Source organism: Coregonus lavaretus, assembly GCF_964263955.1.
Source record: "Coregonus lavaretus genome assembly, chromosome: 17".
Taxonomy (NCBI): domain Eukaryota; kingdom Metazoa; phylum Chordata; class Actinopteri; order Salmoniformes; family Salmonidae; genus Coregonus; species Coregonus lavaretus.
In genome coordinates this window covers 20,923,390-20,939,584 of record NC_140004.1, presented here as the reverse complement: position 1 = coordinate 20,939,584, position 16,195 = coordinate 20,923,390, and the positions used below count along the sequence as shown (strand labels likewise).

Below are 16,195 nucleotides of genomic sequence, written 5' to 3'. Positions count from 1 at the left end.
CCATTAGTAACACAGGTTACATTCATGGTGACCATGCACAACTTGATTATACAGGTTAGGGTTATTCGTGACACACAAACACACACACAGCCCTTTTGACTTTGCTTGTCCTTTCTATATAAAGGAAGTTGCATTGTTTCAGACAAGTCAAATGAGCGTTAGTGTCACTCCTTCTTCTCTCATGCTCCAGACTTGGCCTGTAGCAGGTGAGCTGGAGAGCGAAGATGGGAGCAGGGTGGGACATTGCGCATGCACGGTGGCCATGGCCCTCATCACCGGTTATATTCTCGCTCCCTTTTGGTGACTGACTGTCTGGACAGGCTTGGCTCAGCATTGGAACGTGAGGAAAGACTGTCAGACCTTTTAGGTTCATTTAGCAAACCTCGTTGGACGTTGGAACGGATAGAGCTATTTGACGAATTTAGTCCTTGGTTCTGTTGCAGGCGATAGCTGCAGACACAATTTTGTCTGGGCGTCGACTGTTCTCAACCCATCCGAGCATCCATTCCTTTCATTGCTAGCGGTCTAGCTAACATCAGTGAGGTGACTACCATAATCGAGGAGGCTGACAACGCGCCGCTAAGATGTCCGGGTACCAGGGAAAGAAAAATATCCCACGCATTACAGTGAGTATAGTGTTTTAAATGCTTATACTTTTACAAAATGGTATGTAAAATCTAGACCGGCAATGCATGGCTGAATAAGCTAGCAGTGGGGATTACACAGTTAGCTTGCTAGCTACAGCTAGCATAGTCCATCTGAGGAGGAGGGGGTCCATTCATACCAATGCAATGTCACCACTTGCACTGCTATAATAAACAAAGGCACGGTAATTGGTCATAAGAAATTGAACCCATTGTAAACCGTTCATGCGCTCATGTCATTGGAATACTCATTGGCACGCGCATTTTATTATGTGCATGCTATTTTGCAGCCATTCCATATCCTACCATGTTAGACGATTTAGCCTAGCCTGCAGGCTTAGGAGAAAAAAATAGATGATTGTGACAAATATTGTATCTTCTTAATCCTTATATTCAGATGTATTATATTATACTTTTAATGCAGTATTGGTAATACTGTAGTTATAGATCTTGGGGATACCATAATATACAATCGAATGTGAGAAAAATCCCAGCAACGATTTTAGTTATTTTCCTAATTGTTTGGAAAATATATTAATTGAATACATATGTATTTGTCACAACAATTCGTCCTATCAACTCAAGACAGCAAAGGGTTAATTTGCCATGATGACATTTGAGGATGGGGACATAATAGTTGAAAGGGCAAAAACAATTTCTGTAAAGTAGGTCATTGGATGAAATCCATCCTTGCTGGTTGCTTTAAAAGCTGTGATCATGAAGGCCTAGCTTCTGACTGTATGCTGAAATATACTGTAGATACAGTAATGACATTTAGGCATTAATGGCTTGAATCAAATAACAAACCACACATTTGCGTGCGTTCCTCTCTAAAATATATGAATTATTGAAATAAAATGGTTCTTGATAGCTGTCCCTTTTGTTTCTACAAGGGCAGCATGGAGGGGAACTGGGATTGAGGGGGTGGTATATTCAGGCAGCTGTCGGATCTCCCTCACAACTGGAGGAGGTCTATCTAAACCCCTAACATCTCAGGCATTGCATACAGACTACTCAATCCCAGCAGCCCCCGGCCTTCAGATGACAGCATGGTGTCGCTTTAAAGGGGGCCCTGTTACTTGCATGAACTAGGCTACTCTTTCACCCCACCTAAGCAAAGAGAGAAGTTATGGGATGCTGGTAATGTACATGGCTTTGGCTGTGGGGAGGTATGCTGAGGAGTATTTTTCTCAGCTCTTCTGACAAGTAAATATTTGTATTATTATTATTATTTGTTTTTCTATCAGGGGGTGCTGCAGCACCCTCAGCACACCTACTTCCCGCAGCTATGCCTAGACCTACTGAACATTTGACCTGTAGCCATAGAGATAGATAGAGGACTCTAGTGCCCAAAAGCCAGTTTTAGCATGGACAACGCCATTGAGGACTTTCATCATTTCTAAGTAGTCAACTGGGTGGGACTTCCTATGGGTTATAGACATGCTCCGTAACTTTAGCAACTGTTAAGTATTTTTTTTACCGCCCGCTTTGGGCAGGATGTGTCAATGTGTAATTCATACATGGAGAATCTGAGAATTTCTATCTTACCAGGGTTTCCGTTAGGAAAATGTGGCGTCGGACATTTGACCGGCAGTATCTTAATTTAGCGGACATTTGAGGGCATCCACGGAGCATGAGGGCATCCACCCATGGAGCACTGAAATAAATCACATTTGATTACGTTAATTCATATTAACAGAACATGCAAGTCGAGGATGCAACGATGTGCGGTCCTTCTTACCTAATTCTGATGCACACTTTGAAGATGCTAGAATAACTGTCCACATTTACTTTTCCTTAGCCAACAACACGATTATCGAACAGCAAAATCACTAGCCTATGTCAATCTACTATCCCCCATAGTAGAAAAGTTTACCTATTCTATTGGTCAGCTTTTCGAGAAAGAAATAGCCTATTCCAAACAGACTCTGGAACAGTTGTGGGACGATAGATCAGAATGTTTAGCTTAAAATGTTCATAAACTATGATTTCTTCATATTATAAGAGCAGCAATGCATGCAAGGCAGTAGGCTATGGATGAATGTTCGTTCCATAATGCAATTAGCGGGAAAACACAGTTGTCAAAGGCGCATCGCAAATGCGAGCGGTTTCATGTGACAGAGATGAAAATATCAGTTCGAAATTTAGAACGAGGGGAGATCTAATATGCAACAACTAGCATGGGTTTCTTATATGACTATGATTGTGCCTTTAGCTACTGGACAATGAAAGAAAGTTCATATAAAATAATTGCCTCTGGATATGGTCTGATTTTGGCTAGGCTACGTTGAAGCAAGGTAAGACATGCCTACAGTTGAAGTCGGAAGTTTACATACACTTAGGTTGGAGTCATTAAAACTTGTTTTTCAACCACTCCACACATTTCTTGTTAACAAACTATAGTTTTGACAAGTCGGTTAGGACATCTACTTTGTGCATGACACAAGTCATTTTTCCAACAATTGTTTACAGAAAGATTATTTAACTTATAATTCACTGTATCACAATTCCAGTGGGTCAGAAGTTTACATACAGTACGTTGACTGTGCCTTTAAACAGCTTGGAAAATTCCAGAAAATGATGTCATAGCTTTAGAAGCTTCCGAAAGGCTAATTGACATCATTTGAGTCAATTGGATGTGTACCTGTGGATGTATCTCAAGGCCTACCTTCAAACTCAGTGCCTCTTTGCTTGACATCATGGGGAAATCAAAAGAAATCAGCCAAGACCTCAGAAAAAACATTGTAGACCTCCACAAGTCTGGTTCATCCTTGGGAGCAATTTCCAAACACCTCAAGTTACCACGTTCATCTGTACAAACAATAGTACGCAAGTATAAACACCATGGGACCACGCAGCTGTCATACCGCTCAGGAAGGAGACGCGTTCTGTCTCCTAGAGATGAACGTACTTTGGTGCGAAAAGTGCAAATCAATCCCAGAACAACAGCAAAGGACCTTGTGAAGATGCTGGAGGAAACAGGTACAAAAGTATCTATATCCACAGTAAAACGAGTACTATATCGACATAACCTGAAAGGCCGCTCAGCAAGGAAGAAGCCACTGCTCCAAAACCGCCATAAAAAAGACAGACTACGGTTTGCAACTGCACATGGGGACAAAGATCGTACTTTTTGGAGAAATGTCCTCTGTTCTGATGAAACAAAAATAGAACTGTTTGGCCATAATGACCATTGTTTTGTTAGGAGGAAAAAGGGGGTTGCTTGCAAGCCGAAGAACACCGTCCCAACCGTGAAGCACGGGGGTGGCAGCATCATGCTGTGGGGGTGCTTTGCTGCAGGAGGGACTGGTGGGTCTTCCAAATCGACAATGACCCCAAGCATACTTACAAAGTTGTGGCAAAATGGCTTAAGGACAACAAAGTCAAGGTATTGGAGTGGCCATCACAAAGCCCTAACCTCAATTCTATAGAAAATGTTTGGGCAGAACTGAAAAAGCATGTGCGAGCAAGGAGGCCTACAACCCTGACTCAGTTACACCAGCTCTGTCAGGAGGAATGGGACAAAATTCACCCAACTTATTGTGAGAAGCTTGTGGAAGGCTACCCAAAACGTTTGACCCAAGTTAAACAATTTAAAGGCAATGCTACCAAATACTAATTGAGTGTACAGTGAGGGAAAAAAGTATTTGATCCCCTGCTGATTTTGTACGTTTGCCCACTGACAAAGAAATTATCAGTCTATAATTTTAATGGTAGGTTTATTTGAACAGTGAGAGACAGAATAACAACAACAAAATCCAGAAAACGCATGTCGAAAATGTTAGAAATTGATTTGCATTTTAATGAGGGAAATAAGTATTTGACCCCCTCTCAATCAGAAAGATTTCTGGCTCTTTTATACAGGTAACGAGCTGAGATTAGGAGCACACAAGGGAGTGCTCCTAATCTCAGCTTGTTACCTGTATAAAAGACACCTGTCCACAGAAGCAATCAGATTCCAAACTCTCCACCACGGCCAAGACCAAAGAGCTCTCCAAGGATGTCAGGGACAAGATTGTAGACCTACACAAGGCTGGAATGGGCTACAAGACCATCGCCAAGCAGCTTGGTGAGAAGGTGACAACAGTTGGTGCGATTATTCGCAAATGGAAGAAACACAAAATAACTGTCAATCTCCCTCGGCCTGGGGCTCCATGCAAGAGCTCACCTCGTGGAGTTGCAATGATCATGAGAACGGTGAGGAATCAGCCCAGAACTACACGGGAGGATCTTGTCAATGATCTCAAGGCAGCTGGGACCATAATCACCAAGAAAACAATTGATAACACACTACGCCGTGAAGGACTGAAATCCTGCAGCGCCCGCAAGGTCCCTATGCTTAAGAAAGCACATATACATGCCCGTCTGAAGTTTGCCAATGAACATTTGAATGATTCAGAGGACAACTGGGTGAAAGTGTTGTGGTCAGATGAGACCAAAATGGAGCTCTTTGGCATCAACTCAACTCGCCGTGTTTGGAGGAGGAGGAATGCTGCCTATAACCCCAAGAACACCATCCCCACCGTCAAACATGGAGGTGGAAACATTATGCTTTGGTGGTGTTTTTCTGCTAAGGGGACAGGACAACTTCACCGCATCAAAGGGACGATGGATGGGGCCATGTATCGTCAAATCTTGGGTGAGAACCTCCTTCCCTCAGCCAGGGCATTGAAAATGGGTCGTTGATGGGTATTCCAGCATGACAATGACCCAAAACACACGGCCAAGGCAACAAAGGAGTGGCTCAAGAAGAGGCACATTAAGGTCTCCCGAGTGGCGCAGTGGTGTAATTGACTGCATCGCAGTGCTAGCTGTGCCACTAGAGATCCTGGTTCGAATCCAGACTCTGTCGTAGCCGGCCGCGACCGGGAGACCCATGGGGCGGTGCACAATTAGCCAGCGTCGTCCAGGGTAGGGGAGGGAATGGCCGGCAGGGATGTAGCTCAGTTGGTAGAGCATGGCATTTGCAACGCCGGGGTTGTGGGTTCGATTCCCACGGGGGGCCAGTATGAAAATGTATTCACTCACTTAACTGTAAGTCGCTCTGGATAAGAGCGTCTGCTAAATGACAAAAAATAAAAAATAAATCCTGGAGTGGCCTAGCTAGTCTCCAGACCTTAATCCCATAGAAAATCTGTGGAGGGAGCTGAAGGTTCGAGTTGCCAAACGCCAGGCTCGAAACCTTAATGAATTGGAGAAGATCTGCAAAGAGGAGTGGGACAAAATCCCTCCTGAGATGTGTGCAAACCTGGTGGCCAACTACAAGAAACGTCTGACCTCTGTGATTGCCAACAAGGGTTTTGCCACCAAGTAGTAAGACATGTTTTGCAGAGGGGTCAAATACTTATTTCCCTCATTAAAATGCAAATCAATTTATAACATTTTTGACATGCGTTTTTCTGGATTTTGTTGTAGTTATTCTGTGTCTCACTGTTCAAATTAACCTACCATTAAAATTATAGACTGATCATTTCTTTGTCAGTGGGCAAACGTACAAAATCAGCAGGGGATCAAATACTTTTTTCCCTTACCTTATGTAAACTTTTGACCCATTGGGAATGTGTTATAAAAGCTGAAATAAATCATTCTCTCTACTATTATTCTGACATTTCACATTCTTAAAATAAAGTGGTGATCCTAACTGACCCAAGACAGGGTATATATACTATGATTAAATGTCAGGAATTGTGAAAAACTGAGTTTAAATGTATTTAGCTTAGGTGTATGTAAACTTCCGACTTCAACTGTATGTAGTAAAACGTTCAGGTTTCATACAATCAAGTGTATGTTTTCAAAATGCAGACTGCCTCCAGCTCATTGCAAAGTGGTGTGTGACGTGCTGACGAAGCCTGCCTTCCGTTGCATATGCATTTGCTGTTTGAGATGCTGTAGCAGCAGCTCTCACACTGTCTGACAGATTTTCAGCTCGAAGCCTCTGTATCTGTATGCTGTACACGTGATCAATAAGATACTTAACGAATATACTGTACACATGCGCCAATTTAATTCCACTTATGCAAATTAACCTATAGACCGATAAGCATGACCAGTCAAATGTATTTACATTGACTGGTATTTCCATCAATTAATAGGCTAAAAAGCATGATTTTTTTCTCGGACAATTATTATTTCTCGGACAATTGGCCGGCTGCAATTTTATCGGCTTTTCTCTTTTTTTATCGGCCAAAAGCCGGCTATTATCGGCTAATGGAAACCCTGTGTTTTACCTCAATTTGCCACAAAATCCCTAATTTGAAAGCAACTGTTTTTCTGGAAGCTGTACTGCGCCATTTTCCATATATTTTCCCCCACATGGGCCAGCCCCCTAGCAATTTGAGTTCAACCAATGAGCTTCAGCCCCTCGCCATTTGAGTGACAGCTAGCCAGATGCGCATTATGCACACATCAGAGAGAGAGAGAGCAATGATGTGGTTCACATATCTGCACATATGTGATGTACTATGCAATTTTCAGGGACCACTTATGCTCGTGAGTGCTACTTTCAGAACTACTGGCTAAAAAGTATACAAAAGTACCAGAGAATCTCTTTAAGGAAGGATCACATAATTCCATCCAAGTCACCAGAAGGGATCAGCCAATGAATTATACTGGTGAGGAAACATTCCATAACTGCAGGTGGCAGTAAATCGCCAACGTTGGCTTTATACCTGTTCAAACCACACACTCTAGGTGGCAGTGTGCACCCTTTCAGTTTGTTTGCCAACTCATAGAAGTAGTAGAATAAGAAAATGGATACTTCAAAATGGAGATGGTTTTAATGGCGCTGCCCATGCTCTCACAGGCGCCATAATGGGACAGATACAATGATGCGAAGTCTATGGCTGTAGCGTAAATAATTCCAGGAGAGTGTTTGGAACAGAATGTCACAAAGATTACTCCTCCACTCATCCACAGAGCCCATCCAGCTCAGCATTTTACTGATCTGGGCTCACTGTACACGAGGCATGAGGATTCCTTTTAACTGTAGATATGGATTTTCATTACCTAACTAGTCATAATGCATTAGTGTGGCATGTTGTAAATGACATTCAGTGGAGTGGTTGCATTTAATTTCCCTCTCACTTCATCACTGTGTCAAGCGTTTACACAGCATGGAGTTGCTCAAATGTTTCACAATTATACCCTGGGCCCAATTGTTAACACCATTACCATGGAATAAATCAATTATATGCTTGTCCTTGAGGCTTTCAATCTCAGGGATGTTTATTTCTTTGAAGAAATAGTTGACCTCCACTTGTGCTTTTAGGTGGGACAGAGACTCATGAAGTCATTCTGTTTGTGAGGTGTTTATAAAAAGATGCTTCAGTAATCACCTGCCTTTGCAGTGGCAAGACATAGAAGAGTAAAACACAGTAAGTCAGTGTTTTGCAGCCTAGATCTCCTAAAACTATGGTAAGCCATTACAGTGAGGGAAAAAAGTATTTGATCCCCTGCTGATTTTGTACGTTTGCCCACTGACAAAGAAATGATCAGTCTATAATTTTAATGGTAGGTTTATTTGAACAGTGGGAGACAGAATAACAACAACAAAATCCAGAAAAACGCATTTAAATTCTTTTATAAATTGATTTGCATTTTAATGAGAGAAATAAGTATTTGACCCCCTCTCAATCAGAAAGATTTCTGGCTCCCAGGTGTCTTTTATACAGGTAACGAGCTGAGATTAGGAGCACACTCTTAAAGGGAGTGCTCCTAATCTCAGCTTGTTACCTGTATAAATGACACCTGTCCACAGAAGCAATCAATCAATCAGATTCCAAACTCTCCACCATGGCCAAGACCAAAGAGCTCCAAGGATGTCAGGGACAAGATTGTAGACCTACACAAGGCTGGAATGGGCTACAAAACCATCGCCAAGCAGCTTGGTGAGAAGGTGACAACAGTTGGTGCGATTATTCGCAAATGGAAGAAACACAAAAGAACTGTCAATCTCCATCGGCCTGGGGCTCCATGCAAGATCTCATCTCATGGAGTTGCAATGATCATGAGAACGGTGAGGAATCAGCCCAGAACTACACGGGAGGATCTTGTCAATGATCTCAAGGCAGCTGGGACCATAGTCACCAAGAAAACAATTGGTAACACACTACGCCATGAAGGACTGAAATCCTGCAGCGCCCGCAAGGTCCCCCTGCTCAAGAAAGCACATATACAGGGCCGTCTGAAGTTTGCCAATGAACATCTGAATGATTCAGAGGAGAACTGGGTGAAAGTGTTGTGGTCAGATGAGACCAAAATTGAGCACTTTGGCATCAACTCAACTCGCTGTGTTTGTAGGAGAAGGAATGCTGCCTATGACCCCAAGAACACCATCCCTACCGTCAAACATGGAGGTGGAAACATTATGCTTTGGGGGTGTTTTTCTGCTAAGGGGACAGGACAACTTCACCGCATCAAAGGGACGATGGACGGGGCCATGTACCGTCAAATCTTGGGTGAGAACCTCCTTCCCTCAGCCAGGGCATTGAAAATGGGTCGTGGATGGGTATTCCAGCATGACAATGACTCAAAACACATGGCCAAGGCAACAAAGGAGTGGCTCAAGAAGAAGCACATTAAGGTCCTGGAGTGGCCTAGCCAGTCTCCAGACCTTAAGCCCATAGAAAATCTGTGGAGGGAGCTGAAGGTTTGAGTTGCCAAACGTCAGCCTCGAAACCTTAATGACTTGGAGAAGATCTGCAAAGAGGAGTGGAACAAAATCCCTCCTGAGATGTGTGCAAACCTGGTGGCCAACGACAAGAAACGTCTGACCTCTGTGATTGCCAACAAGGGTTTTGTCACCAAGTACTAAGTCATGTTTTGCAGAGGTGTCAAATACTAATTTCCCTCATTAAAATGCAAATCAATTTATAACATTTTTGACATACGTTTTTCTGGATTTTGTTGTTGTTATTCTGTCTCTCACTGTTCAAATAAACCTACCATTAAAATTATAGACTGATCACGTCTTTGTCAGTGGGCAAATGTACAAAATCAGCAGGGGATCAAATACCTCTTTCCCTCACTGTATCTACTGAACACATTGTTGATACATGTTCTGTATGTTTCCATCTTGTGAATGCCCAGTGGACTCAACCACTAAAAGAATGGTTGCATTGATTGCATCCTTGTTTTATTTCCTAATAGGCCTATATTAAAGATACATATATTACTATGGATGATGAACAGATGAAGATAAGTAAGACAAGATCACTCAGGAAAGAGGATATTGGAACCAGTGTGCTTTATTCTCTGCATTCAGGCCTGTTATTTAAATTGTTCAGTTTGAGTGCAGAAATGTAGCCTAATCTGATGTCAATTGACCCACTTGACAATAATAGTCTGTTAGATCATGATGGACGAATGCCATTTTGGATTGCCTTTAAGATTTTGAGGCCTGTTCCAAGTCTTCTCTGCGACAATTAGTGGTAGGCTATATGTCACTGTCAGAAGGTGGAAGCACTCAGGTCAGGGTGCTAGCTAGGGGATATTAACATCCTACATCTTGTGGGCTGCTGTGCAGTCTGGAGAGAGGAGAGAGCCTCTATCAGCCTCATTACAGTAGCTACCCAGCCCACACTGACAGAGGAAGGCCTGATGAGAAGTAGGCCAGCCCGAGCCTACAGTAGCATGCTCTCCTCAGATTAAAATTGGATTTGTGCTATTCTTAAAGGTGCATTATGCAGAAATTGCTCCTCCATTTACTTGTTGCTATAATTCTAATATACTGAACAAAAATATAAACGCAACATGAGCTGAAATAAAAGACCCAGAAGTGTTCCATAAACACGAAAAGCTTATTTCTTTCAAATTTTGTGCACAAATTTGGTTACATCCCTGATAGTGAGCATTTCTCCTTTGCCAAGATAATCCATCTACCTGATAGGTGTGGCATATCAAGAAGCTGATTAAACAGCATGATCATTACACAGGTGCACCTTGTGCTGGGGACAATAAAAGGCCACTCTAAAATGTTCCGTTTTGTCACACAACACAATGCCACAGATGTCTCAAGTTTTGAGGGAGCGCGCAATTGGCATGCTGACTGTAGGAATGTCCACCAGAGCTGTTGCCAGAGAATTTAATGTTAATTTCTCTACCATAAGCTGCCTCCAACGTCGTTTTATAGAATTTGGCAGTACGTCCAACCGGCCTCAACCGCAGAACATGTGTAACCACGCCAGCCCAGGACCTCCATATCCGGCTTCTTCACCTGCGGGAGATCGTCTGAGACCAGCAACCCGGACAGCTGATGAAACTGTGGGTTTGCACAACCGAAGAATTTCTGCAAAAACTGTCAGAAACCGTCTCAGGGAAGCTCATTTGCATGCTCGTCGTTCTCACCAGGGTATTGACCTGACTGCAGTTCAGCGTTGTAAACGACTTCAGTGGACAAATACTCACCTTCAATGGCCACTGGCACGCTGGAGAAGTGTGCTCTTCATGGATTAATCCTGGTTTCAACTGTACCAGGCAGATGGCAGACAGCTTGTATGGCGTCGGGTTGGTGAGCGGTTTGCTGATGTCAACGTTGTGAACAGAGCTCCCCATGGTGGCGGTGGGGTTATGGTATGGGCAGGCATAAGCTACGGACGATGAACACAATTGCATTTTATCGATGGCAATTTGAATGCACAGAGATATCGTGACGAGATCCTGAGGCCCATTGTCGTGCCATTCAACCGCCACCATCACCTCATGTTTCATTACGATAATGCACGGTCCCATGTCTGTACACAATTCCTGGAAGCTGAAAATGTCCCAGTTCTTCCATGGCCTGCATACTCATCAGACATGTCACCCATTGAGCATGTTTGGGATGCTCTGGATCAACATGTATGACAGTGTGTTCCAGTTCCCGCCAATATTCAGCAACTTCGCACAGCCATTGAAGAGGAGAGGGACAACATTCCACAGGCCACTATCAACAGCCTGATCAACTCTATGCGAAGGAGATGTCACGCTGCATGAGGCAAATGGTGGTCACACCAGATACTGACTGGTTTTCTGATCCACGCCCCTACCTTTCTTTTAAAGGTATCTGTGACCAACAGGCGCATATCTGTATTCCCAGTCATGTGAAAGCCATAGATTAGGGCCTAATGAATTTGTCAATTGACTGATTTCCTTATATGAACTGTAACTCAGTAAAATCTTTTAAATTGTTGCATGTTGTGTTTATATTTTTGTTCAATGTATTTCACCTAATTTCGCCTAATGTAGAGAATCATTGTACCATCTAAACCGCTGTGAAATATATTTTCAATAACCAATAATATTGTATTTTCAGTTTGAAGCTGGTGTACAAAACCGAAAGTAAGGATGGGGAAGCATAGAAATAGCGCACATAGAACAGATCTACCACTTCTTAGATATGCTTTCAATGAGAATGACAGGTCTATAACTTACATTTATTTGTGAATTTGGTCTGGTATGAAAAAACATAAAAATGTATGCACTCTGGATAAGAGCATCTGCTAAATGACTAAAATGTAAATATAAATGGTCGCCCATAAAGTTACATATTGCAGCTTTAAGTGCATGCTCTTGGTCTTCCATTAACCCATGCTCTAGTCTACACGTTCCTCTGCATCTCAGACTGAACTAGGCTACCCCTCTGATCTGAGCTATTCTCCATGATCTGAGGTGTTTGTGATCGGGGTGGAATATTTTATGACTTAATGTATAAAGCCTTATTCTATATGAAATATATAGTAAAAATGTAGAATCCGAGTGCTGTCTAGTAGATTATGGATGTGGTTGCTTAAATAAGGCTTTTCTGTTGGGCATTAGCCTAATCTTTGCACTCACATAATATGGAGACACATTCTGAGTAGGTGTTGGAATTCCCCCGTTAACTGCCTCATTGGTTTGACAGAGAAAGAAACAGCTCTGGGTAGATAGAGTTGGTTATGAAGATAACTTTGAAGAAAGAGCCAAAAAAGAAAGAAAGATGTGGCCGTAAACCTGTGTCCTTCTGTTTGAATTTTTCCATGTAAACAAAACAGACTTACGTTTTTGAATACCATTGTGTGTTCCTTTGTTTCTGACTTAGCTCTGCTTATGCATTGTTGTTTGGGGTTTCTTGGCAGACAAGACAATGGCCATGTCTTGGCAAAGCCCTAGTGCTGTTCTATACAGGAATGCGTGCTAAGGATTCTATCCTTGTGTGCAGCTTGTTCGTTAGCTACTCATGGTACGCCTCTAATGTGCTTCTGTTGAAGCTCTCCTGGACGGATGGATGTGCCGGTGCTGAGTATTGGCTAGCTTACCTTTCATGGAAAATTTGTCCAATATGGAATATGCTTTTTAAATCTATCATCAATGGGTTGTGGTGCTCACTGCTATAAACAATCAAGTCAAATATAAATGAAATGATGTCTCTTCCCACAGAGTGATCGTCTCCTAATCAAAGGTGGGAAGATTGTGAATGATGACCAGTCTTTCCTTGCTGACATCTATATGGAGGATGGAGTCATCAAGTAAGTCTTATTAGTTAGAGCGCCATTGTCTTGCCTGCACCTTTGTTGGCTATGTGTGTGTGTATATATAAAAAGTATTTGATCCCCTGCTGATTTTGTACGTTTGCCCACTGACAAAGAAATGATCAGTCTATAATTGTAATGGTAGGTTTATTTGAACAGTGAGAGACAGTAGCTCAGCTGGTAGAGCACGGCGTTTGTAACGCCAAGGTAGTGGGTTCGATCCCCGGGACCACCCATACACAAAAAATGTATGCACGCATGACTGTAAGTCGCTTTGGATAAAAGCGTCTGGCTAAATGGCATATTATTATTATTATTTATTATTTATTATTAATAACAACAAAAAAATCCAGAAAAACGCAAGTAAAAAATGTTATACATTTATTTGCATTTTAGTGAGGGAAATAAGTATTTGACCCCCTCTCAATCAGAAAGATTTCTGGCTCCCAGGTGTCTTTTATACAGGTAACGAGCTGAGATTAGGAGCACACTCTTAAAGGGAGTGCTCCTAATCTCAGTTTGTTACCTGTATAAAAGACACCTGTCCACAGAAGCAATCAATCAATCAGATTCCAAACTCTCCACCATGGCCAAGAGCAAAGAGCTCTCCAAGGATGTCAGGCACAAGATTGTAGACCTACACAAGGCTGGAAAGGGCTACAAGACCATCGCCAAGCAGCTTGGTGAGAAGGTGAAAACAGTTGGTGCGATTATTCGCAAATGGAAGAAACACAATAACTGTCAATCTCCCTCGGCCTGGGGCTCCATGCAAGATCTCACCTCGTGGAGTTGCAATGATCATGAGAACGGTGAGGAATCAGCCCAGAACTACACGGGAGGATCTTGTCAATGATCTCAAGGCAGCTGGGACCATAGTCACCAAGAAAACAATTGGTAACATACTACGCCGTGAAGGACTGAAATCCTGCAGCGCCCGCAAGGTCCCCCTGCTTAAGAAAGCACATGTACAGGGCCGTCTGAAATTTGCCAATTAACATCTGAATGATTCAGAGGAGAACTGGGTGAAAGTGTTGTGGTCAGATGAGACCAAAATTGAGGTCTTTGGCATCAACTCAACTCACCGTGTTTGGAGGAGGAGGAATGCTGCCTATGACCCCAAGAACACCATCCCCACCGTCAAACATGGAGGTGGAAACATTATGCTTTGGGGGTGTTTTTCTGCTAAGGTGACAGGACAACTTCACCGCATCAAAGGGACGATGGACGGGGCCATGTACCGTCAAATCTTGGGTGAGAACCTCCTTCCCTCAGCCAGGGCATTGAAAATGGGTCGTGGATGGGTATTCCAGCATGACCGTGACCCAAAACACACTGCCAAGGCAACAAAGGAGTGGCTCAAGAAGAAGCACATTAAGGTCCTGGAGTGGCCTAGCCAGTCTCCAGACCTTAATCCCATAGAAAATCTGTGGAAGGAGCTGAAGGTTCGAGTTGCCAAACGTCAGCCTCGAAACCTTAATGACTTGGAGAAGATCTGCAAAGAGGAGTGGAACAAAATCACTCCTGAGATGTGTGCAAACCTGGTGGCCAACTACAAGAAACGTCTGACCTCTGTGATTGCCAACAAGGGTTTTGCCACCAAGTACTAAGTCATGTTTTGCAGAGGTGTCAAATACTTATTTCCCTCATTAAAATGCAAATCAATTTATAACATTTTTGACATGCGTTTTTCTGGATTCTTTTGTTGTTATTCTGTCTCTCACTGTTCAAATAAACCTACCATTTAAAATTATAGACTGATCATGTCTTTGTCAGTGGGCAAATGTACAACATCAGCAGGGGATCAAATACTTTTTTCCCTCACTGTATATATATACAGTGGGGAAAAAAAGTATTTAGTCAGCCACCAATTGTGCAAGTTCTCCCACTTAAAAAGATGAGAGAGGCCTGTCATTTTCATCATAGGTACAGTGGGGAAAAAAAGTATTTAGTCAGCCACCAATTGTGCAAGTTCTCCCACTTAAAAAGATGAGAGAGGCCTGTAATTTTCATCATAGGTACACGTCAACTATGACAGAGAAATTGAGAAAAGAAAATCCAGAAAATCACATTGTAGGATTTTTAATGAATTTATTTGCAAATTATGGTGGAAAATATGTATTTGGTCACCTACAAACAAGCAAGATTTCTGGCTCTCACAGACCTGTAACTTCTTCTTTAAGAGGCTCCTCTGTCCTCCACTCGTTACCTGTATTAATGGCACCTGTTTGAACTTGTTATCAGTATAAAAGACACCTGTCCACAACCTCAAACAGTCACACTCCAAACTCCACTATGGTCAAGACCAAAGAGCTGTCAAAGGACACCAGAAACAAAATTGTAGACCTGCACCAGGCTGGGAAGACTGAATCTGCAATAGGTAAGCAGCTTGGTTTGAAGAAATCAACTGTGGGAGCAATTATTAGGAAATGGAAGACATACAAGACCACTGATAATCTCCCTCGATCTGGGGCTCCACGCAAGATCTCACCCCGTGGGGTCAAAATGATCACAAGAACGGTGAGCAGAAATCCCAGAACCACACGGGGGACCTAGTGAATGACCTGCAGAGAGCTGGGACCAAAGTAACAAAGCCTACCATCAGTAACACACTACTCCGCCAGGGACTCAAATCCTGCATTGCCAGACGTGTCCCCCTGCTTAAGCCAGTACATGTCCAGGCCCGTCTGAAGTTTGCTAGAGTGCATTTGGATGATCCAGAAGAGGATTGGGAGAATGTCATATGGTCAGATGAAACCAAAATAACTTTTTGGTAAAAACTCAACTCATCGTGTTTGGAGGACAAAGAATGCTGAGTTGCATCCAAAGAACACCATACCTACTGTGAAGCATGGGGGTGGAAACTTCATGCTTTGGGGCTATTTTTCTGCAAAGGGACCAGGACGACTGATCCGTGTAAAGGAAAGAATGAATGGGGCCATGTATCGTGAGATTTTGAGTGAAAACCTCCTTCCATCAGCAAGGGCATTGAAGATGAAACGTGGCTGGGTCTTTTAGCATGACAATGATCCCAAACACACCTCCCGGGCAACGAAGGAGTGGCTTCGT

The 16,195-nt window shown here is 42.9% G+C and overlaps 1 protein-coding gene across 1 annotated transcript in view; it reads left to right on the top strand.

The window, feature by feature from the left end:
* Positions 1-584: 584 nt before the first annotated feature.
* LOC311144886 (dihydropyrimidinase-related protein 2-like) overlaps positions 585-16,195 on the top strand; it is a gene marked incomplete at both ends in the record, with an annotated part of 33,655 nt that continues 18,044 nt past the window's right edge. Inside the window, 2 exons of the mRNA XM_084181054.1 lie at positions 585-626; positions 13,038-13,126. Of these exons, the coding sequence (XP_084037180.1) occupies positions 585-626; positions 13,038-13,126 (131 nt within the window). The remainder of the gene's footprint in view (positions 627-13,037; positions 13,127-16,195) is intronic.